This window comes from Rhinopithecus roxellana, chromosome 1, assembly GCF_007565055.1.
Source record: "Rhinopithecus roxellana isolate Shanxi Qingling chromosome 1, ASM756505v1, whole genome shotgun sequence".
Taxonomy (NCBI): Eukaryota; Metazoa; Chordata; class Mammalia; order Primates; family Cercopithecidae; genus Rhinopithecus; species Rhinopithecus roxellana.
The window spans coordinates 181,513,642-181,539,963 of record NC_044549.1 but is presented as its reverse complement, the minus strand read 5'-3'; the positions used below and the strand labels follow the sequence as shown (position 1 = coordinate 181,539,963).

The 26,322-nt window shown below is 37.8% G+C and overlaps 1 protein-coding gene across 3 annotated transcripts in view; it reads right to left on the bottom strand.

Annotated features, from left to right (window-relative positions):
- The window catches only part of TMEM108 (transmembrane protein 108), a 354,460-nt gene that overhangs the window by 162,707 nt on the left and 165,431 nt on the right, over window positions 1–26,322 (bottom strand). For 2 of the 3 annotated variants that reach the window (XM_030933922.1, XM_030933935.1), the window contains one exon: window positions 6,206–6,291. In XM_030933922.1, coding sequence (XP_030789782.1) covers window positions 6,206–6,245 — 40 coding nt within the window. In that variant the 5' untranslated portion in view covers window positions 6,246–6,291. The remainder of the gene's footprint in view (window positions 1–6,205; window positions 6,292–26,322) is intronic. The other variant, XM_030933928.1, reaches the window with a different exon arrangement.

The window sequence follows — 26,322 nt, the reverse complement described above, 5'->3', positions numbered from 1 at the left end:
AAAAAAAAAAAAGTTAAAGCTGTAAAACAAAAATTATTAACTCATAACAAACTCATTACTCTTAACAAATAGCATTTTTAATGAAAAAACATTTTCTAACACAAAAAATTAGAAGGATAGCATTGTTTTACAATTTTGTAAATCTCTTTAGTGTCTGGCTTATGAAAGACAGCTGGTTCTCTTGTCAGCTTCTGCATTCAATCTGTTGCGCTATGTTATTTTGGTTGAAGTACAGTATATGGAAAAAAATCTGGCTTTATAAATATGTATAGTTGGAAAAAGAAGCGCCTCACAGACTTCCTGTAAAGGCCTCAGTGGTCCCCAGGGACTCTTGGACCACATTATGAGAACTGCTGCTTTTGGTAATGCAAAGCCATGGAAAGATTATCAGATGACAAGCAGCTAATTTGGCAGTAATGTGAAGAGAAATTAGAAGAAGACCTGAGAATAGGACAATAAGCAGAGGACTATTAAAATGGTCCAGGAAAGAACATAGGAAGCTGTTCTCTAAAGCTGAGACAATGGGGATGCAGAGACATGAATGGATTCATGTGTTAAGTTCAATAGGAGCTAGTATCGCTAGTATACAAATGTATCCAGGGTAGGATGGGAGGCAAGTCAAGGATGGCTTCATGTATTTGGGGTTGCAAAATCTGGTTGGATGGTGATGATACAAAAGGTGTAGATACAGCATAAGAAGATCATTCCTGGTGTAAGCTGGACAAAAAAAAAGAGAGAGAAAAAAAGAGAAGAAGAAGCAACAGCAGCAGCAGAAGAGGAAGAGGAGGAGGAGGAGGAGGAAGAAGAAGAGGAAGAAGAGGAGAAGGAAGAGGAAGAAGAGGAGGAAGAGGAAGAGGAAGAAGAAGGAGAAGAAGGAGAAGAAGGAGAAGAAGGAGAAGAAGAAGACAACAACAAAAAAATGAGTCAGCAAGGGAAACATGCAGATTCCTGATCCATGACTCTGGGAGATACAGACAAATGTGCAGATCCTGGGAAGCTTACCTCTTTAAACTACTGTACTCAATGCTGTTTAAAACAATACCAAATCTCTTCAAAACACAAATATCTCTGAGAGCTAAGGAGAGGGAGTTCCTTAACTCTCCTTAACCAGTAAGCACATCTTGGTATTACTTAGTTTAGTCAAATTGCTTTCCATCTTAATGGAATACATGAGAACTTCAGATCACAGACCACCAGGAGGACATCTGAGATGAGAAAGTAGCATGTTGGGGGCTTTGTGTCTAATACGGGACAAAAATAAGCATGGAAGAAGAAAAAGAGAGAGAAATGTCAATCTCTTGAAGAAGATATAATTATGTGGATACTTCTAGTTTAAGAAGTAACTGGAAGAAAGAATAGTCACTGGGTAGCTGGTAGGCAAGAAGGAATGGTTAGAGCGGAAAAGGCACCAAAGAGAGTTCTCTCACTTTAAAGTGTTTTCAAGGGTTCTGCTCAGTCCCAGAGATCACATGAGAAGCAGATCATCCCATCAGAAAATAGGTTTTAAGTGGAAATGAACTACCAAGTAGCTTCTCATTAGGCCCAGAAAAATCCACAGACAGGAAATATGGATTTGTGTGTGTGTTTGTGTGTATACATATATATAATTCAAATCTGAGACTGAGACATGATCTCCATGCCCCAGGTAAAGATGGCAGAAAAGGGGGTGTATTTTCCTTCTAAATTCTATAGGGTAGGGGTCCAAATCCACACCAGCAGTTCTTTTCTTTCCTTCTTCACCTCCTTTTCCTAAGATAGGGACCTACAGACAGTTCTCTAAGTTGAACAAAAAATTACTTTGAGTGATTTGACACAGACCAGTAGATGCAAAGGGTGCATGAATGAGCGAGCAGGGTGTACTAGAGTAACAATACAGAGCATGATTTAAGAAATTCAAATGTCTGGATGTATAGCAAACACTGAAGTTACAAAACATAATCACTGCTTAATTCTACGTATTTAAACCACTCTGATTTGAATAGATATTTATATGTAAAAACATATTTTCATAAAATAATTGCCTTAGTCTTCTTAACAAAGTAGCACAACAATTTTCCAGTACACAGTACCCAAGTAAACACCACATCTGCTAAATCAAGACTCAGATTCAGACCCTCCTCAGCAGTGGCATGGTCTTAAGGGGTTGTGAGGATGCTCTTTACCTTCCATTATTAAAAACTTTTTCAAAAAATTGTGATGTGGCTTGGCAAAAGCAGCCTTGATCATGTCAATTCCTTTCTCTGTAGAATAGGGTCAATAATAATGCCCCACTTGCCTTACAAGGTTGTTGTGAGGACCAAATTATGGAAAAATGCTTTGCGAACCAGAAGGTTCCACACAAATGTTAGTTACAGTAGAGCTCCTGGTTAGGTTGTCCTTATGTTTTCCAGGCAGGAAGGCAGTAAGAAAGCTGGCATTTATGTAGGACTTCTATATGGCATGTCATCTCACTCAATACCATCTCAGGTAGTGAGTGATCACATCCCATTTTACATCTAGAGCTCACTGAGGCTTAAGTAACTTACCTAAGGTAAGTCACCTAGAAAGTGGCAAAACTAGGATTTGAACCTGTCTGCTGTCTCAAAAACTCAGGTATTCTTAGCACAAGCTTTAATACCTAATTTATTACTTAGGTCTTGGAAAGAAAAATGAATGGGAGTATCTGGTTTTTTATAACCATAAAAACTCTCATCACCACCCTCATACTCAAGCTTTCCGCTGTTCCAATATATCATATAAAATGTGTTAAACCTTCTGAAAGGGCTAAAGCCAGTGGGATGAAACACTCAGTACTGCATTGTGGAGTAGAGCTCAGGTAATAAAAACAAAGGCAGAGATAGTCAGTTGTAACAAAAGTAAACAATTAAAACCTCAATAGCATTGCCTGCCAAAGACTGCATCCCTTAGCCCCAACTGGGCACATACAAGCCTCAATGACTATCAATTATGATTCAGTGATCTAAAGAGCATCTTTTTATTTTGGTCTTACTATCTTAGTCTGTTTAGGGTTGCTATAAAGAAATACCTGAGGCTGTGTAACATAAAGAAAGAGGTTTATTTGGCTCACAGTTCTGCAGGCTAAACAAGAAGCACGGCACCAGCATCTGCCTCTCATGAGGGCCTTAAGCTGCTTCCACTGGTGGTGGAAGGTAAAGGGGAGCCAGTATGTGCAGAGATCACATGGTGAGAGAGTGGATGCAAGGTAGAGGGAGGTGCCAGATTCTTTTAAACAACCAGTTCTTGGGGCATCTCTCGAGGTAACAAAAGAGCTAGAACTTACTCACTTCCCTTCTCCCGGAGAGGGCACTAATCTATTAATGAGAGATCCACCTCCATGACCCAAACACCACTCATTTAGCCCCACCTCCAAAATGGGATAAAATTTCAACATTAGACTTGGAGGGATCAAATATCCAAATCCCAGCACTCATCTAATATCACTTGCAAGATGCAAACTTCACTGCTTATGGGCTTGAACTGCCCCTATCTTAGCTATAAGGGCAGCAGAGGGACCACACTGCTGGGTTTTCCTGTGTGTGGTAGGGCACCAGGGCAGAATGAAGAAACGGGCACATATGCAGGGGTCAGAGAGACATGATTGCGAACTGAACTTACTGGGCACCCTGGGCCAGTCCTTGCTTATCCATCTGTAATGCTTCTTCATCTTGAAGCATTTTCCTCTGGAATAATTGAGGAGATTTAGGTAAACTGTCAGCAAATCCTTGTGAACACAGTAGGCACTCAGTAGGGTATAGCTTCTATATTAATAATAACTTATGAACTGGCTAATATCCACTAGTAAGTGTTTCTGTTTTTTTAAACAAACAGATATTCTCTGTAATAGACTAAAGATAACTGCTACAAACTGTTACTCCTCTTTTCTTTGAAAAGTGAAGCCTAATTCCTCTTCCCCTGAGTTCCTGTTGGTCTTACTTCCTCAGATAGTACAATGTGGCATGAGTATTATTCTGGGACTTCCAAGGCTAATTCATCATAAGTCTTCTAAGCTTTGCCCAAGTCTCATACTGGTAGCTGCCATATAAGAAGTCTGATCACTCTGAAGCCACCATGTTGTGGGGGAGCCCCAACTTTCCATGTGAGAAGGCCTCAGGGAGCCCTCGGCCGTTGGGAGTCATTCCAGCCTAGGTCCCAAACACTCTGCAGTGGAGGCAGTAGGTTCTGCTAAGTCCTGCTCAAATTACAGATTCATGAGCGAAATAAATAACTATTATTGCTTTAAGCCACAAGGTTTTAGACTAGTTTGTTATATAACAATGAAAAACCAGAATACTCAATCATGATTTTTTAATCCAAATTAAAAATATATTTTCATATATTTTTATCATGAGTTATATAAAATATATGAGTTATATAAAATAACATATTGTGTGTTGATGCTAGTTCTCAAGTCTATTTTAGACACAGACTAAATGTCTTAAAAACATCTTATTTGTGGACAATGTTAACATACACATAACTTAATAACTGGCTGACCAGTGACATATAGGATCTATTGTGTGTATACACATGTCAGTAATCAGGGTGGTTTAGTGAGGGCCACTGTCTACCTCCTAACCAGCAGGAAACTACATATTCTGGACTGTCTGCATTTCCCAGCAAGCTTTGCAAACAGCAAGGTGTTAAGACACAGTTGTTTTCTGTAGCTAGCCAGATGATGTTTGAACCCCCTTCAGCATTCAGAGTTGCTCAGTATAGGAGGATGGACTTCATCATAGGATAAGTCTTATCTCTCTGGACTGCAGGATAATTTACTGATGCCTTTCAAATAACATACGACCCTAAAATATTACGCAAACTTTGGGGCATACAGTCAGCATAGGTGAACTCAGCAAACATTTTGCTGTTCCAAAATCTACTCTGTTGTTCTTTATTTCCCGTTTTTCTGGCTACAAAGCCTTCCTCCCCTTCTCTGAGGGGTATGTGTGCATGTGTGTATGTAAAATCCTATTTACCCTTCATATGTCTACTCTCCCATCAAGGCAGAGTTAATCATTCCTTGATGACATTGCTTCTTCCATCTTTAAAGCCTATTCTTTAGCAAACAAGCTTATCATTTTTTAAAAAAGCAACAAACTGACAGTCCCATAGAACACATGGAAAAGGAACATGAGAAAGTCCCTATAACACTTGGCAACTTTCCACCGGGCTGAAACAGGCTGACGTGATATGTGTTTTAGGGATTAGAATTCAGCAGAAGAAATGAGTCAATTAAAACACCCGGCCAGAATGCTGTCTGTAGATAAAGTGCTTTGCACTGGAGGTACAACATAAGCTGAATTACTAAATTCTAAGGGCTGACTGACTGGTGATTTGCATCTCAATATCTTTTCCTCTTATTCTCTCAACAAAAGTTAACAAGGAGCCACTCAGCCTAGGAAAGATAGGTACTTCATTTACCTTAGCAAGAACAAGATAAACAACTAACTCACAATTTTCCAACTCACTGGCTTTGGTTTGACCTGGAGTGGGTAATGCCTACTGTCTTAAGTGGGTTAACTGGAACATCAAACCCACCAATTGGTTTTGGCTTTTACATTTATTCAGTAGCAATTCTAATCCCAAAGAAAGTACAATCACTACATGGCAATTGGTGCTTTGTGGCAGTATACACAAAACACATGAGTGATGTGCAGAAAGTCATAATTGAACACTCTTTATTCCACCATAAAACCAAGAAGTCATATTTTCACCACTTGTTATTTGAGAACCATGTATAACTATGCATAACATTTTAAGCCAAAGGCTGTATGGCAACAAGTTCTATGTGTTAAAATACAGAAAACACCATTTCCTCTTCATGAGGAATCTACAGCAAGTCATCCTGGAAGAACACTAAACCAAAGGCAATGTTTTTGGACACTCATTCCCAAATTAACTATGCTTAACACATCAATTTAGAATTATTATAATGGAGTTTAAGTTATAACTGATGTCCAAGTTACAACTATAACTGATATTAAAACTTCCCTTTGGAATTCAGGAAAAACTGACAAGCACTAACATTAAAACAGAGATCTTAGCATGACTTAATGCTTGATACTTCATCTAGATAAAGCAGAGTGAAACTTTACTGTCCTCTTTCACTGATCCAACCCTGGTCTTCATCCAAAAAGTAAGTTCTGGGCATCCAGCAAATAATAACATTGGTATATTTTAAGAAAGAAGAAATGCAGTGTCAACTTACTTAACAGCTGGCAATAGAGGGCCTGTAAACTTCTCTTCATGGTATCATCTGGTCCTGCTTATCCTCCAGTTTATTCATGATTCTGTCTAGGAAATTGGGAGAAGAAAATTGTTACATCTGAGGAACATAATTTAAAAATCAGAAAGAACTCCAGTCAATAGGATCTTGGTTGTAAATCCTAACTTACCCAATTTCGAAGAGAAAAAATCTTGGGATAAATACACCACAAACAGTTTAATTTATAATGGTGTATGTTATAAAATTACCAACTAATCAACTGGTCGAATCCTGAAACTATACACCCCACTGAAGGAAGCTCATAGGGGGCAGTTAGTGAGAATCTGGGTTCAGAATTGAATACTTTTTTTCATGAATCTCTCATGAATCTCTATAATCACATGAGAAACAAAAAATTTCTCTTCTCATCTCATTTCTGCTAAGGCGCTCACAAAACAAGCAAACACCCAAATAAAACAAACAAAAAACAAGCTAGAAAGCTTTGCCACACTTGAAACTGTATTATTTTAAATGATTTTTCTATTATTTTCTGATTTCAAGGATACGTCTGGTATGGACTATTTAGAAAAAGTAAACAGAAAATACAGATAAAAATAAACAAGAAAATATATATTATCCATAATCCCATGAATAAGAGGTGATTAGCACCCACATTTTAGAGTGTATCTCTTTAGCCTTTTGAATGTGCACTTCTATTGGTCTGTTTAATTTTATATTTAATTTTTAATTTAATTTTTCTCCCTAGCAGCAGAAATATCTCTGTGCTGTTACTATTACTTTACAATTTTATTTTACATGGCAAACTGTGTTTCTTTAAGATAAATTCCTAGAAACTGAAACGCACTATGGAAGGACATAAATTAAGGCTTTTTGAAATAAATATATTACCAAATTGCTCCTCACCAATACCAGCATATTAGAACAACCATTAGAGTACACTCTACCCAAGAAAGAAATTAACAATTTCATCTCTGCCAATAGGCAAATATTTGGTCTCAATGTTTTAATTTGCTTTTTATGTTTATTGGCCATTTGTATATAAAATTTTTAAAATGTGTATTATTTAACAATTCTCTACTAGCATGCCAGGATTTTTGTTTTCTCATGACATCCCAAGTAGAACTACCTATCTTTAAATTTTTTAATTGAGATATAACTCATATATAAAATTCAGCCTTTAAGGTATACAATTCAGTGATTGGGAATATATTCAAAAGTTGTCCAACCATCACCACTACCTAATTCCAGAATGTTTTCATCACTCAGAAATGAAATCACCATGTTTGCTATAAGTCACTTCCCATTTTCCCCTCCTTTGGCAACCACTAATCTATTGTCTGCATGGATTTGGCCATTCTGGACATTTTATATAAACAGAATCATATGTGTCTGGCTCTTCCACTCAGCATAATGTTTTTATTTTATTTTATGGTGTTTTTTGAGATGGAGTCTCACTCTGTTGCCAGGCTGGAGTGCAGTGGCGCGATCTCAGCTCCACCTCCTGGGTTCAAGCGATTCTCATGCCTCAGCCTCCTGAGTAACTGGGATTACAGGCACGCGCCACCACACCCAGCTAATTTTTATATTTTTAGTAGAGACAGGGTTTCACCATGTTGGCCAGGATGGTCTTGATCTCCTGAACTCATGATCTGCCCGTCTCAGCCTCCCAAAGTGCTGGGATTACAGGCGTGAGCCACTGTGCCTGGCCTCAGCATAATGTTTTTAAGGCTCATCAATGTTATATAACATTCTAGCTTTTCAAGTGTTTTTTTAATAAGAATTCTACGTACCTCACAGACATTCTACCATGGTTAGAAAGGCCTTCCTTAGTCCAAGATTATATAAATACTTGCCCATATTTTCTTCCTGATATGGTTTGGCCATGTCCCTACCCAAACCTCATCTTGAATTTTCATGTATTGTGGGAGTAACCTGGTGGCAGGTAATTGAATCATAGGGGTGGGTCATTCCCATGCTGTTCTCGTGATGGTGAATAACTCTCACAAGATCTGATGGCTTTAAAAATGGGAGATTCCCCGTACAAGCTCTCTCTCTCTGCCTGCCGCCATCCACATAAGATGTGACTTGCTCCTCCCTTGACTCCCACCATGACGGTGAGGCCTCCCCAGCCATGTGGAACTGTAAGTCCATTAAACCTCTTTCTTTTCTAAATTGCCCAGTCTCGGGTATGTCTTTATTAGTAGCATGAAAACAAACTAACACACTTCTAGTAATTTTTATTTCGTTTATTACATTCTAAATGCTTTTGTATTCTTAGATATTATCAACCAAAAATAAAATTCTAAGCACCCCAACTGACTGAATGGCTCCCTCCTCTCAGTCAAGGGAATTCCAAAGAAACCTGAAAAACTAGCTCAAGCCATGATGCGAAGTGGGGGTCAGACATGCGTCATTATACTTTCTTCCCTTTGGATTTGCGGCAAAACTGACCAGCATTAACATTAAAACAGTGATCTTAGAACTCACCGAACAGATTGTGTGTAGTAACAAGATACCAAAATCCAACCTGACTCTACTTTAGCATCACATGACAGATAGCAGGCCCTGAAAAATATCAAAGTATTTTATCCAAAAACATATTTCTTTGACATATTTTAAATGGTCCTGCGAAGCTATCTCTTGTGGAGGAAAATTTACACACTGAAGAGAATCCCCTTGCCTTTCCAGGTCTTTTTCTGATCCTGGAGAGATTAGCTGAGAGTCTAGAACCTTTTAAATGTCCGAATAGGAAACATTAGCCATATATTACTTCTTTTCTTTTCTTTTTTTTTTTTTTTTTGAGACGGAGTCTCGCTGTGTCACCCAGGCTGGAGTGCAGTGGCCGGATCTCAGCTCACTGCAAGCTCCGCCTCCCGGGTTTACGCCATTCTCCTGCCTCAGCCTTCCGAGTAGCTGGGACTACAGATGCCCGCCACCTCGCCCAGCTAGTTTTTTGTATTATTTTTAGTAGAGACGGGGTTTCACCATGTTAGCCAGGATGGTCTGATCTCCTGACCTCGTGATCCGCCCGTCTCGGCCTCCCAAAGTGCTGGGATTACAGGCTTGAGCCACCGTGCCTGGCCCAGCCATATATTACTTCTACGGGCAGTCATTTTATGTGCATAATGAGAACCTTGGTTTCTGCTACCCATTAGCTTAACCCAGATCCTCCTTTCTATTGATTCCAGGTCTTCAAATAATATTAATAACTCCTTCAACCAACTGCCAATCAGAAAATCTTTGAATCCACCTATGATCTTTAAGCCCTTGCTTTGAGTTGTCCCACCTTTCTAGACCGAAACAATGTATACCTCAATGTATTGACTGATGTCTTATAAAACTTATAAAACCAGGTTGTAACCCAACCACCTTGGGCACCTGTTCTCAGGACCTCCAGAGGCTGTTGCAGGTCATGGTCCTCACATTTGGCTCAGAAGAAATCTCTTCAAATATTTTATGGAGTTTGGTTTTTTCATCAACAATCTGTTTCTGGACTTTGTATTAAGTTTTACATTTTTCTGTTTGCTCATTCTTCAAATAGAACAATAAGTGTTCAAATTAAACCACTGGTACATTGAGTTCTCTATTATTACTCTTTTTAAAAATATTTGTTATTTGAGCTTGTTTTTTTACCTCACTCCAAAATTAACTTTAAGATCACTTTATTAAAATCCAGAAAAGGTACACTGGGATTATAGTCAGAATTATCTTCTATTTGCTTTATTAATTTCGGAGAGACTGATTTGATAACTCATCAAAATCCAGCTGGGGTGAGGAAGAACATAAGTATTCCAAAACTTATTGCTCTGGAAATCAGAAGAATTCCTTTCTGGGGCTGGGAAGTGCTCTTTTTTGGGGCATGGGGTACAACAGCTCAATGAGTTTTTTGGTTAGGCAAATTCGTCCCCCACCACCAGTGTGATTTGTATGAGGAAGGAAAAGAGAGAGCTAAAGTGCTCTACATTATACAAAAATTAATTAGGGGCTGGGCGTGGTGGCTCATGCCTGTTATCTCAGCACTTTGGGAGGCTGAGGCAGGTGAATCAGGAGATTGAGGTCAGGAGATTGAGACCATCCTGGCTAACACGGTGAAACCCCATCTCTACTAAAAATACAAAAAATTAGCCGGGTGTGGTGGTGGGTGCCTGTAGTCCCAGCTACTCACAGGGCTGAGGCAGGAGAATCGCTTGACCCCAGGAAGCGGAGACTGCAGTGAGCCGAGATCGTGCCATTGCATTCCAGCCTAGGCGACAGAGTGGAACTCTGTCTCAAAAAAAAAAAAAAAGAAAAAAAAAATTAGGAGGTTTGAGTTTCCAGAGGCTATGGCTAGGAAAAAGGAGTTAAGGGTCTAGAAATTAGAGAGGCTGAGGAGATGATACACAAGAAATACTGAGACAGGAAGAGGCAACTCCAAAAGATGGTAGCAGGTGGGACCTAAGGATGAAGGATAAAGTGAGAAATTCTCCACAGGAGATGCCCATGAATGTTAAGATGTCTAATACTTAATTTTTCATCGCTTCTTGTTTTATGCACATATACACTATATATGTATTAGTCTGTTTTCATGCTGCTGATAAAGACATACCCAAGACTGGGTAATTTATAAAGAAAAAGAGGTTTAATGGACTCACAGCTCCACATGGCTGGGGAGGAGTCACAATCATGGTAGAAGGCAAAAAGCACATCTTACATGGCAGCAGGCAAGACAGAAAAGAGCCAAGCAAAAGGGATTTCCCCTTATAAAACCATAGGATCTCATGACACTTACTCACTACCATGAGAAAATTATGGGGAAAACCACCCCCATGATTCAATTATCTTCCACTGAGTCTCCCCTCCCACAACACGTGGGAATTACGGGAGCTACAATTTAAGATGAGATTTGGGTGGGAACACAGCCAAACCATACCAATATGCTCCATCTGTATTCCTTCTCCACAATGCGCATCCATCACTAGTATTGTCAAAACTTTAGTAAAAGTCTGACACAAAACAGCCTTGTATTAGTGATGCTTGACAGGGGCAATAAAAGAGAAGAGATCATGTCCCAAGTCAAGGGTGACCCAGGAGCAGTCAGAGGCAGCAGCCCTAGGAGCCACAACAATGGTTGGTGGGTATATGTGGAGCGTTTAGAATGTGGTAAGCATTCAATAAATGCTTAGTAAATAAATAATGGATGAATGAATAAATAAATGATCAATAACAAGAGAACAGAGATACAGTTGTGGTTTGATATATTGATCAAGGGGATCATAAGTCCTTCAGTAGTCTCTGGAAATTCTTAAAGATTTTTGAAAAAGTGACAGACTTCCCATAATACATGAAACAGGTTCACCTTATTCAGTTATCAAAAACAACTGAGTCTATAAATCTGGGAGATTTGGGTTCAACTGGGTTACACAGGGTTATCCCAGCTAGAAGCACCATTTGGCTATTTATTAAAAATTAATCTTAATTAGGTCTTCTTTCAGAGTTTCAGTGTTTTTCTTTCATTTAAGTTCTACAGTCCTGTCAAGTTTTACAGCTTTTAGACATTTTATATTTATTTTTTCACAGTGATAGAATTTCTGTTTCCATTATATTTCCTAATTGCCTCTACATAAAAATGACTGACATTCATTTTGTGACCTAACTGAACTAACTTACTATTCTAATGATGGTTTCTCAGCTGAGTCTCTTGGGTCAATTGTGCTGCTTTGGATAGATGGCAAACCACAATTAGATTCCATCAAAAGCCTCTTTTAACCATACAGTAGAAAATATTAATCACATCTGTCTGGTCCCTCAGGGAATAATTCAGGAAGATGATAACTAATTTGGGGGATGAAATCCTAAGAAAGTATAGAGTTACATCTAAAAGGATTGCATAAAGGAAAAACAACCCACCCTTGCAACCCATGCTCCAGGCCCATGCCTACAGACCCAATAACAGGCCTACTACAGTAGTTTTAGGCTCCAGGTTCAATTCCATATACTCAGGCACCAGGCTGACCACCTGCTGACCCAGACATGAAGCCAGGCTGCCTGAGGACTCCAACTGCACACTTGCCCATGGACCATACCAGATGACCTTTTCAGAATCTCTGGACAGGTTGACTGGTAAAGGGCTTTCCCAAACAAAGCAAGTCTGCAAATACTGAAATAAGTTCCTACTTCTTCAAATGCACAGACACTGACACATGGCAACAAGGATGAAGAACAATCAAAGAAACATGACACCACTAAAGAACAAAATTAAGCAACAGTGACCAACCCCAAAGAAATGGAGACTTATAAACTGCCTAATAAAGATTTAAATAATTGTATAACCAGCCTGGGCAACAAGGCAAGAATCTATTTCCACAAAAAAAAAATTTAAAAATTAGCGGGGCATGGTGATGTATGCCTATGGTCTCAGCTACTTGAGAGGCTGAGGTAGAAGGATTGCTTGAGTCTGGGAAGTTGAAGCTGTAGTGAGCCATAATCATGCTCCAGCCTGGGTGACAGAGTGAGAAAAAAAAGTACAAATAATTGTATGAAGGAAGCTAACTGCAGAGAAACAATTCAACGAAATCAGGAGAATAATATATCCAGAACCTACAAAGAACTCAAACAAATTTACAAGAAAAAACCCCATCAAAAAGTGGGCAAAGGATATGAACAGACACTTCGCAAAAGAAGACATTTATGTAGCCAACAGACACATGAAAAAGTGCTCATCATCACTGGCCATCAGAGAAATGCAAATCAGAACCACAATGAGATACCATCTCACACCAGTTAGAATGGTGATCATTAAAAAGTTAGGAAACAACAAGTGCTGGAGAGGATGTAGAGAAATAGGAACGCTTTTACACTGTTGGGGGGACTGTAAACTAGTTCAACCATTGTGGAAGGCAGTGTGGCGATTCCTCAAGGATCTAGAACCAGGAATACCATTTGACCCAGCCATCCCATCACTGGGTATATACCCAAAGGATTATAAATCATGCTGCTATAAAGACACATGCACACATATGTTTATTGTGGCACTATTCACAATAGCAAAGACTTGGAACCAACCCAAATGTCCATCAGTGACAGACTGGATTAAGAAAATGTGGCACATATACACCATGGAATACTATGCAGCCACAAAAAAAGATGAGTTATTGTCTTTTGTAGGGACATGGATGCAGCTGGAAACCATCATTCTCAGCAAACTATCTCAAGAACAGAAAACCAAACACTGCATGTTCTCACTCATAGGTGGGAATTGAACAATGAAAACACTTGGACACAGGAAGGGGAACATCACATACCAGGGCCTGTCGTGGGGTGTGACGGGGGGGAGGGATAGCATTAGGAGATATACCTAATGTAAATGACGAGTTAATGGGTACAGTGCACCAACATGGCACATGTATACATATGTAACAAACCTGCACATTGTGCACATGGACCCTAGAACTTAAAGTATAATGTAAAAATAAAAAATTTAAAAAAATGACCAAAATGAGAAATGTAATAGAAATTGAAATTATTTAAAAACAAGAAAACAAAGTAGACAATTCTGTAGATGAAAAACATAATACAATGAAAGATGAAAAATGCAATAGAAGGCATCAACAACAGAAATGGTCAAGCAGAAGAAAAATTTGTGAACTTGAAGACAAGTTATTTGAAAATATGTGGTCAGAGGAGAAAAAAATAATAAAAAGGAATTATAGGAGGTTTAAGAAAAAGACAAAGGAACAAAAGTTTAAAAATAAATAATAGAAAAGTTTTCAAATCGGGAAAAGATATAAATATCCAGGTACAGGAAGGTCAAAGACCTCCAATAAGATTCAATTGAAACAACACAGATGATATATTATAATTGAACTGTTAAAAATGAAAGACAAAGAAGGGGTCCTGAAAGCAGCAAGAGAAAAGAAGCAAATAACATAAAATGGGAGTTCCTAAGGCTGCAGTTTCTCAGCAAAAACCTTCTAGGTGAAGAGAGAGTGGGATGATATATTCAAAGTGCTGAAGGAAAAAAAAAATTGCCAAAAAAACCTCTGAAACCAGCAAAACTGTCTTTCTGAAATAAAGAAGACATAAAGACTTCTCCAGGCAAACAAAAGCTGAAAGAGTTCATCACCACCAGGCGTGTCTTACAAGAAGTGCTAAAGGGAGTTCTCTGAGCTAAAAGAACAGAACACTAATTAATACAAGAAAACATATGAAAGCATGAAACTTACTGGTAAAAATAAGTGGATAGTCAAATTCAGAATACTCTAATACTATAATGGTGGCATGTAAATCACCTTTATCTTTAGTTTGGAGGTTAAAATATAAAACTACTAAAATAATAAGAGCTATGGTAATTTGTTAAAGGACCACAATATAAAATATATAAACTGTAACATCAAAAATATAAAATATAGAGAAGTGGAGTAAAATTGCACAGGTTTGTTTTGCATTCAAAGTTAAGTTGTTATCAGCTTGAAAAAAGGCTTTTATAAGTTGCTTTATGTAAGCCTCATGGTAATCACAAAGCAAAACACTACAGTATACCCACAAAAGTAAAAACAAGTAAAAAATAAAAATAAGGAAATACCCTCACACATTTGGTGTCAGAAGTGTTGAGTAGTATGAGAGTAAAGGGAAATAAACAAATTTATTCAAATGTATTTATTTGAATAATTTTTTAATTCAAAAGTGGAATAACCTAGAAGAAATGAATAAACTTCTTTCCTTCTCAGAAGTCCTTACTTATCAATAATTACCTTGATTATAAATGGATTACATTATCAAATCAAGAAACATAAGCCGGGCATGGTGGTGTACGCCTATAGTCCTAGCTAGTCAGGAGGCTGAGGCGGGAGGATCACTTGAGCCCAGGAGTTTGAGACTACAATGAGCTATGATCATGCTGCTGCACTCCAGCCTTGTCAACACAGTGAGACTTCATCTCTTAAAAAAAATGACTGAATGAGTAATTAAAAAAAAAAAGACTCAACTATATACTGCCTACAAGACACTCATTTCACCTTTAAGGACACATACGAAATGAAAGTGAAGGGATAGAAAAATAATCCATGCAAGCAGAAATAAAAAGAGAGCAGGGTAACTATATTTTTATCGGATGAAAAAGACTTTTAGTCAAACACTTAAAAAAAAAAAACAAAAAACATCATTATATAAGGATGAAAGTTTCAATTCATCAAGAGTATATAACAACTATAAATACATATGCATCCAACATTGGAGCACCTACATATATAAAAAATATTAATAGATCTGAAAGGATAGACTCTTAATAATAGCAGGGAACTTCAAGGCTCCACTTTCAATAACAGACAGATTATCCAGACAGAAGACTAAGAAAGAAACATTGACTTAAACTACATTTTAGAGCAAATGGGACAGACATATATAGAATATTCCACCTAAGAGCAGCAGAATACACATTCTTCTCGAGCACACATAAAACATTTTCCAGGACAGACTATACATAACACAAGTCTTAAGTTTAAGGAGATCTAAATCATATGAAATGTATTTTCCAACCACAATGATATAATACTAATAGTCAATAACAAGAGGAATTTCAGAAAACTCACAAACACTACAAATTAAACAACATGCCCCTGAGCAACCAAACAATGAATTAATGGGAAGAATAAAAATTATCTTGAGACAAATGAAAACAAGCACATAATACACCAAAGCTTAAAGGATGCAAAACAAAAGCAGTTCTAAGAGGAAAATTTACAGCAATAAAAGCCTACATTAAAAAAGCAGATTTCAAATAAACAAACTAACATCATACATCAACAAAATAGAAATAAAAGAACAAACAAAGCCCAAAGTTAGAAGGAAGGAAATAATAAAGGCCAAAGCGTAAAGAAATGACAGAGAGACAATATAAACGACAGAAAAGATCAGTGAAACTGAGAGGTGGTAATCAATAAACTTTTAGCTAGACCTAAGATAAAAAGAGAATACTCAAAGTTTGACATGAAAGAAAAGACATTACAATGAATACTGTGGAAATACAAAGGATCATAACAGACTACCATGGACAATTATATGCCAACAAATTGAATAATCTAGAATAAATGAATAAACTTCTAGAGACATACAACCTACTGAGAGTGAATCATGAAGAAATAGAAATTCTGAACAGACTAGTAACAAGTAAGGAAATTGAATCAGTAATTAAAAGTCTCCCATTAGAGAAAAGCCCAGGGCCTGATGACTTAACTGCTTAACTCTACCAAACATTTAAAGAAGAACTAATACCAATCCTTTTCAAACTCTTCAGAAAAAAAAAAAAAAAAAAAAAAGAGGGAATAATTACAAACTCATTTTTAGAAGGCTAGCCTTATCTTGATACCCAAGCTAGACAGGGATACTACAGGAAAAGAAAATTATAGGTCAGTATCCCTGATGAATATAGGACACAAAAATCCTCAACAAAATGCTTACAAACCAAGTTCAACCGCACATCAAAAGGATTATTCACCAAGATTAAGTGAAATTTATCCCAGAGATGCAAGGATTCTTCAACATACACAAGTCTACTAATTAAAGAATGAAGAGCAAAAATCGTATTAGCATTTCAAAAGTCAAAGCCTTTGAAAAAATTCAACATCCTAACATGATAAAAAAAAAAAAAAAAACCTCTCAATAAATTAAGTACACAATAAAAGTAACTCAATGCAACAAAGGCCATATATGACAAACCCACAGCTAACATATGCAACAATGTAAAATTGAAAGCTTTTTCTTTAAGATCAGGAACAAGACAAAGAAGCCATTACTGTCACTTTTATTCAAAATAGTACTAGAAGTCCTAGCCAGAGCAGTTAGGCAAGAGAAAGAAATAAAAGGCATCCAAACTGGAAAGAAAAAAATTAAAAGTCTCTGTCTGCAGATGACATATTATATATAGAAAACGTTAAAGAATCCACCAAAACACTGTTAAAACTGACAAATCCAGTAAAGTTGCAGAATACAAGAAACAAACACACAGAATTAGTTGCATGTCTATATACTAACAACAAACTAAAGAGAGCAATAAAACAATCCCATTTGCAGTAGTTACAAAAAACTACTTAGAAATAAATTTAACCAAGAAGATGGAAGACCTGTACACTGAAAACTACAAACTATTAATAAAAGAAATTGAAGACATAAATAAATGGAAAGACATCCTATGTTCACAGATTGGAAAAATTAATGTTAAAATGTCCATACTAACTAAAATTCCAATGATATTATTTTTTTACAGAAAGAGAAAACAATCTTGAAATTGGTAATGAACCGCAAAGACTCCAAATAGCCAAAGTAATCTTGAGCAAAAAGAACAAATATGGAGGCATCACACTACCTGACTTCAAAATACACTACAAAACTACAGTAATCAAAACTGTTTGGTACTGACATAAAAACAGACCAATGGAACAGAACAGAGAGCCCAGAAATAAATCCATGCATTTATGGCCAATTGATTTCTGACAAAGATGCTAAGAATACATAATAGGGAAAGGACAATCTCTTCAATAAATAGCATTGGGAAAATTGAATATCAACATGCAGATATAATGAAATTAGACTCCTATGTCACCCAATATATAAAACTCAATTCCAAATAGATTAAAGACATAAATATAAGACTGAAACTGTAAATCTGCTACTAGAAGAAGACATGGGAAAATCTCCATGACATTGGTCTGGGCAATGATTTTTTGGATACGACCCCAAAGCACAGGCAACAAAAGCAAAAATAAACAAATGAGATTACATTAAACAAACAAGCTTTTACACAGCAAAAGAAACAATCAACGGAGTTATGAGACAATCTATGGAATGGGAAAATGTATTTGAAAACTGTGCATATGATAAAGGATTGATATATAAAATATATAAAAAACTCAACTCAATAGTAAGAAAACAACCAGATTAAAAAATGAGCAAAAAACTGAATAGACATTTCTCAAAAGAGGACATACCCATGATCAAGAGGTTCACGAAAAAATGCTCAACATCACTGTACACTAACAAAAGAGAGATACAAATCAAAACCACAATGAGATACCAACTCACATCCGTTAGAATGGCTATTATCAAAAAGATGCAAGATAAATTTTGGTAAAGATGTGAAGAAAAGGGAACCCTTGCACACTGTTGATCGGAAGGTAAATTACCACAACTATTATGGAATACAGTAGGGAGGCTCCTGAGAAAACAAAAACTAAAACTATTACATAATTCATCAATCCCACTACTGGGTATATATTCAAGGAAAATGAAATCAGTATGTAGAGATATGCATGTCCATGTTCATTGTAGCAATATTCACAACAGTCAAGATACGTAATCAACCTAAGTATCTGTCAATAGATGAATGGATAAAGAAAGTGTGGTATACATATGCACAATGGAATACCATTCCTCATTATAAAGGAAGCAATTCCTGTCACTAGCAACATGGATAAACTTGGAAGATAGTAAGTGAAATAAGCCTGGCACAGAAAAACAACTACCATATGATCTCACTTATATGTGTAATCTAAAAAAGTTGAACTAATAGAAGCAGAGTAGAATGGTGGTTACCAAGGGCTTGGGGAGACGGGGTTGTGGAGATGTTATTTGAAGGATACAAAGTTTCAGTTAGGAGAAATAAATTCAAAAGATTTATTGTACAACATTGTGGCAATAGTTAATAACAATGTATTGTATTCTTGGAAATCACTAAGAGTAGATTTTAAATGTTCTCACCATAAAAAATACATGAGGGAAAGCATTTGACCAAACATATGAGATAGTGGCAAAGGTGGGGACCTCACTGATTATTAGCACAAGAGAAACACAAGGGATGAAAGTAACCTGGACCATACCGTACTTAAGGAGAGTGAGCCTAATAGAACCCTGCTTCTCAAGCTTAAGTGGGACAGTCATATCACTTGCACTGAGTCAGGAAGAATACTTCTCAATTTCATAGAACACTAAACTGTTCTAATTAGAAATGTCTGTGGTGTCAGAAAACAGCAATAAAGAGCCAAATGAAAAGCTCTGATATTTGATATGCAAATTGACTTGAAATGACAAGTACATGAAGAGCAAGTAAGGAAGAACAGCCAGGAAATCTCTGGGGGGGAATAAAAAAGGTGGTGTCAGGGGAACTGCTGGCCTTATCAGACATTAAAACATACTCTAAAGCCTCTATAATTAAAAGCATTTGATATTGACACACGAGTAGGTCCAATGATATATGAAAATTTAGGACTGATAAAGGCAGCATATCAAATCAGTTGGAGAAAATGTAAGCATTTAACATATGTTGAGATACTGGTTGAGCAATATGGAAAACAGTAAAACTAGACTCATTCCAAACAACATACCCCGATATAAATTCCAAATCTATCAGATATTTAAATGTAAAAAAGCATAGAAGTACTAGGAAAAAAAAAATACAGGTAAATTCTACTATTACTTGTGAGTACAGAAGCTTTGCTAACTCTGACTCAAAATCTAAAGCAATAAGGAAAAAGATTGATAAACTTTATCACACGTATAAATTCAGTAAAAAATACAAAGTAAAAATAAAACTGAAAAAAACAAAAACTCTTCAACTTATAACAGGCAAGGGGTTACTATACCTAAAATTTCTTTGTAATCCCAAAATAAATACTTGCAATGCTTTCATGGTCATTAGTGGACACGCACAGAGTGACAAAAAATTTCAGTCAATCAACGCATACATTCCCAGTTGAAGATGAACAAGGTGATGCTCCGTCTTTCATGTTTCAGCTCTTTACTGGAAATAAATGTCCTCTCCATGGACTATTCAGTGTCTTTTTTTTTTTTTTTTTTACATTTTTATGCTTCTGGGTTGGTGATTTTACTATTAAATATGGTTTGCGAGCAAAGTGCTGAGGTGCTGTCTAGTGTTTCCAAGCAAAATAAGTTGTGATGTAGCTTTTACAGAAAATGCTGTAGATTAGCTTCATTCAGACATAAGTTACAGTGCTGTTGGCCATAAGCTCCATGTTAGTGAATCAACAATATATACTAAATAAGGTGTCTTTAATCAGAAACACATAAAAGAAGGGTACATACTGATCAGTTGATATACGTTTGTGAGAGGCTCACAGGAACCTAACCTTCTATTTCTTTTATGAGAAATGGTTCTGAATTAGATAATTCAACGTTCATGGAGACTGTAGACAATAGCAGTCCCCAACCTTTTTGGCACCAGGGACCAGTTTCCAGAAAGACAATTTTTCTACAGACCTGGGGTGGGGGACATGGTTTTGGGATGAAATTGCCCCACCTCAGATCATCTGGCATTAGATTCTCATAAGGAACATGCAACCTAGATCCCTCACGTGTGCAGTTCACAATAGGGTTCCTGCTCCTGTGAGAATGTAATGCCACCACTGATCTGACAGGAGGTGGAACTCAGCTGGTAATGCTTCCTCACCTGCAGCTCACCTCCTGCTAATGCAGCCTGGTTCTTAACAGGCCATGGACTGGTACTGCCTGTGGCCCAGGGGCTGGGGGATGCTGGTTATATAACATAACTACCATGAATAGCAATAATTGATTGTATTTGAATTGAGATTTAAAATATTTTGTGAGACAAAGAGTGATGACAACCAACAACGCAGGCCAATAGTAGAGCTTCGACAAAACAGAACAATAGATTTCCTTCTCCCCAGGAAAAGAGAAAATTTGATTAAGTCGGTGGCCAACATACCTTAGAGAGCCCTCAGGGAAAATAAAAGACTAGGAAGGTTGAGATACAGAATATAACCCTTCCTTTGGATCTAGTTCCTTGCAGTGGGGGAGAGGAGGACAGAAGTGACTAACATCACAGATTTGTGAGAAGGTTGGGAAAGGAGCATATGCCTGTTTTACAGGTGGGGACATGGACACCAAGAAGTCAAGATCTTTGCTCAAGATCAAACCTATTATCTATGTGCCTGTGAACTAGTTTCTTGAGCTCTGATCCTTGAATTTCCTGTAATAGGGGTAAGAATGGTACTAGATAAACTTGCTGCAAAGATGGAGACAAGGCATGTCAAGTACTTGGCCCAGGGCCAGGTAAGTTCTCTGTGCAAGTTGGCAACTATCACCCAGTAGCGGAATGTAAGACAAATTGGGCCAGAGCTCAATTTGAGAGAGTTGTCTCTGTTAATTGTGATTCCTCTAAGCCAGAAATGACCCAAAGGCTTTTGGGCCATTCCCCAAATAGCCCCTTTTGTTAAATCTAGTGTCATACTAAAATTGGATTTATTAATTACTCTTAGGGGTATAAATTGAATTTTAAGGGTCTTATTTATAAGTTATACTTCTGCCTTCTTTAAAAGGAATCTGAGCAAGCTTACAACTAGATGCAACTTGTATAATAGAATTATTAACACACCAAAGCACAATAATGACTCCAGAAAGAAAGGTCCCAAATAATGTAGCAAAAGGGAGGATTAATTTTACCATAAGATGGAATGGGCCAATACATTTCCCTTGGAGCTTCCTGGAAATGAAGGCCAAAAGGATAGCTAGTATCATTTATTTCTGGCTACATAAACAGAAGTACTTTTTTATTTTGTTCAGAAACACAAACCTCATCTGTCACTAATTGCTAAGAAAAGATCATCAGACAGATGTTTTGATAAACATTAGCATCCTCAATAGCAGTTTTATAGAATATGAACAGAATATTCTTGTTATGGCTACTCCTTATGATCAACCCACAATAAAAACTAAAGTCATTGTGCTAAGTAGTAATTCAGGGAAAGCATTTCAATGAGTAGTGCAAGCACAATGGTAGAAGGGAAAGAACCAGGCAGGCCTGCCACTTAGTAGCTTTGCTCTGTGACCTTGGGTGAGTTACTTAATTTATCTGGAGCCTCAGCTTTCTCATCTTCAAATGGGGCTGATACCTAATCAGAGGACAGTTAGGGTAATTAAATGTACTAAAACACCTACCATGTGTCTTGCACATCATATGTCTCTCTCTTTCTCCTGAGCTAACAATGGTGTACAGACATGCTGCTTTTGGTTATTTGGGACAGAGAGAACTGGGAAAACAGAAGGAATGAATATTCAGCATGTTATCTCGGGGCCTCAGCATCATGTTGTTCCATGAGCAGCAGATTACTTCAGGAAGGCAAATATGAAGGTCTCTCAGGCTTACTTATAGCATAAGTCACAAATGAATGCATGTGTCCACAGGGCTGGGTCTGGGCTATAATGGCATTTTTAGTCAAATTCTTTTGATACAGATGCTTTGCATATTAAACGCAGGAATATCCTTCACTTCCATAAACAGATGTTCTCTCTCTTTTTTCTTTCCTTCCTTTCCTTTTTTTTTTTTTTTTTTTGACAGAGTCTCCCTCTGTCACCCAGGCTGGAGTGCAGTGGTGCAATCTTGGCCCTACTGCAACCTCCGCCATCCGAGTTCAAGCCATTCTCATGCCTCAGCCTCTGGAATACCTGGGATTTCAGGTATTTGCCACAACATCTGACTAATTTTTGTACTTCTGGAAGAAACAGGGTTTTGCCATGTTGCCCAAGCTGGTCTTGAGCTACTGACCTCAGGTGATCCACCTACCTTGGCCTCCCAAAGTGCTGGGATTACAGGCATGAGACACCATGCCTAGCCGTTCTCTCTCATTTTCCTTGAAATCTGTGCTACTCCTAGTCTATCTTTTAAATTTTTGTATTTTATACAAAAAATATTTCACTGTCCTCTGAACTTATGATCAACAGTGTGGGCACAATTACAATAACTGTCACTTTGTGGCAGTTGTGTGAGATTACAGGGAGTATAATGAACTAGACAGCAAATGGGTATAGTGGTCTTTTGACACACCAACTGTCAACAGGAAAACAGATCTTTTCTCTCGTCTTTCTTAAGAAAATAGAAAATTCTCTCAAAAATGTTCTCCTAAGTTTTTAGGAAAAGTCAGAAATCTGAATATTTAGATGGAATTTCCCTATTTTAAAGTGCTGGCAATTAATTCATGTAGGCCAAGACTACAAGCCAGATGAAAGAGGACTGTGTAATTCCTGATTCAGAGAGGCTTTCATAATGCAGAATCTACATGGGCACTTTTCTGGAAAACTGAGGAGCAGAGTGCCTGTCCCTGGAGGGATTTGTACTGAGGGAGGAGGCAGAGCAGATCCCTGCATTCTGCAAGTCCCCCAGCCAGCCTGGAGTCTAGGCTATCACTCAGGATAATTTCAAGGGGGAAAAAACCCCACCTGTAATAGAACTCCTTTCTGCTCTTCTCTTTCATATTTCCCTTTCTAAAAAATAAAAGAAAATACAGGAGGTTGTCAGTTCCACCAAGATGCTGAATTCCAAACAAAAAGGCAAAAACTGTTAATCTCCTGCTAAGGAAAAGCCTACAAAAGGGAATCAATTAATGTGAATTCTACTTGAGGACTCAGAAGTAATTGCTTGAGTGCTCCTCAGGAATGGCTGCTGGAGTCTATTTGCATTTGTTGAGGGAGGGTGTTCAATTCTCCACAGCCACTGAGGTCAGCAATGGGGTAAAAATAGTACCAGGAGTTTGAGGCGTATTAGAATGTGACACAGAGCCTCCTTCTTCCGGCATTAAAGTGAATTAGGACCATTTAGCTCCTTTGAGGAGACAGGAAGGTGCTTGTGCAGGGTGAAGAATACGTATCATACTTCCCTTTTTATGGTTTTGGTGTTAAAGACTGAATATTGAGGTCATGGAATTAAATGACATTGTAGAGATGCCAAATACTAAAGGAGCATGTTCTATCATTTTGACTACACTGCTTATGAAAAAGATTATTTCTTGTACACAGCAAACTCATTCATTTTTCTTTTTTCTTTTGCAATGCCTGAAAAACATCTTCAGAAATTGAATTCAGGGACCTAAAAATTATGTGTATTTCCTTTGGGCAGCAGTCAGTTTTCCTGAAACATGTGCTGATGTTTTTACGTAGAAAGGTAGGTAAGGTCGTAGAAAGGGGGCACAGTTCTTACCAGAACGTTTTACATGTGAAAAGAAAATTTAAACCCAAGAGGCATGCTTTGAAGAGGCAATACACTTCAGCATGTGAAATTATTCATAATATCATAGTCATTAATAAATTTTAATTTTTTGCTACCGAGTGACATGTGGATTAAAAATCAGTTAATTTTAATTTTGACCTTTAACATCAAATTTGCTTTTTGAGGGCCTCATTCCCCTTCTTTAGTTCCTCTCATTCCACTTGAATCCACATAAAAACTTCTTTAAGTCTTAAGCTAGTATAAAGATATGTTTCTAGTTTAATCTTTCAAAATACATCATTTATGTCAAGTGGTTCCTACAGGGTTGGCAGGCAGTCTGTTGAATATACAGCTGGAATAAAAATTATAGTGAAACGAAAAATATGTGGGCAAGAGTAGGTTGGGCCAATATTAAACAGACACAGCTATCATCTGAAGAGTACGGATTAAGTTATTTGTTTGGACTTGTCCAGGAAAGCTTAGTCCCACAGTGAAGTTCATGATATTCCAAACATTTTGAATGAGTTTCATTTTTATGTCTTGCTCCAGGAAGCATGGATAAAATAATACATTCGACTTCACCTGTGAGGAACTTAAATAGTTTTATATCATTATGTTGATAATTCCACCTTGCTTTGATGACTGGAAGGCCAGAATAAATATCTGAAAGTACCAAGATTGGTAATTTCCCAAACTAGCTGATGGCCAGGACCTATTTCAAATATATATTCCCAGGTCTTTCCCTTAGGAATTCTGACTCTCAGGTTATGGGATGGAGAAATTTTAAAAGGCTCCCAATATGGCTATTATGATCAGTCAGGCTTGGAATCCAAAAACCTAATCTAGCAGTTCTTAATGCTGACTGAACACTAGAACAATGACTGAACACTCGAACAATGGAGGAACACAGCAATGCTTGTGCCATGCTATATCCTAGATTAAGGAAATCAGACTCCCTGAAGGAATGTGGGAAGCTTCAAGGTGATCCTACTGTATAGTTGGGTTGAGAACCAGGAATCCTTACACCAGCCTCAGAGAGTACTACAGCCACAGTGAGGCCAGGCCCACTTATTCTCTTCCCTGAAAGTGACAGTTTTATGAGAGATGAAGGAAGTGGGATGATAAATGAAACCACATTTGCAAGTTATATTCAAAACAGCAAAGGAATGAGTCAGTGTTTCTTAAACATTTGGATCCAATGCCTTTCATGCAATTCAAGTTTTAAGCAACATGAGCTTTTGGTGATCTTTCACCCAATCTCTGACTTGTCCCTACTGCTTGATTCATAGGGATGTCTGGAAGAATAAGGAGATAGTAACTGAAAAGGAGAGATGAGGTTCAGTGAAGTGAAGAGGGTGTGGGAAGCCACCCCCAGACTGTGAGCTTGGCATGAAGCTGAAACCACGCTCATCTCTAAATCATTCATTCCCAGGGGGGAAAAGTGCTCCTTTTCCTGAAGATGGCATTCATAGAGAAGACAGACAGAGAAAACAGTTGAGGCTGCAAATTCTGAGTGGGGGCAATGGAGGAGAGACTACACCAAAGGAACTTCCTTCCCTGCTGGGGACCACAGTCAACTGCACAGAGAGAAGCAGGGCAGGAAGATGCAGTACACACAGCAGTAAGCCAGGAGATCCATTTCCTTGGAAAATACTGAGTGCCACAACTTAACATGCACTGTGCTAATAGGAGGGGCTGGGGCTGAGAATAAAAACAAATGAGACATGCTCCTCATCTTTAAGAGCTTGCATCTTGGCATGGGGAGAGACTATCTTGTCAAAAATCACTCTATAGACAGCTTTGCCTATGTATTTGTCTAATGCACTTGTATTAGGCAAGGTATATCATAGCAAATTATATTCTAACAAATTAGAAAATGGGGCAGGCATGGTGGCTCATGCCTATAATCCCAGGTCTTTGGAAGACCAAGGCAGGAGGGCTGCTTGAGGCTGGGAGTTTGAGACCAGCTTGGCAAAATAGCAAAACCCCATATCTTAAAAAAAAAAAAAAAAAAAAAAAAAAAAAAAGAAAAGCCAGATGTGGTGGCCTGCATCTACAGTCAGAGCTGCTTGGAAGGGGCTGGGGCAGCAGGATCCCTTGAGCTAGTCTGAAG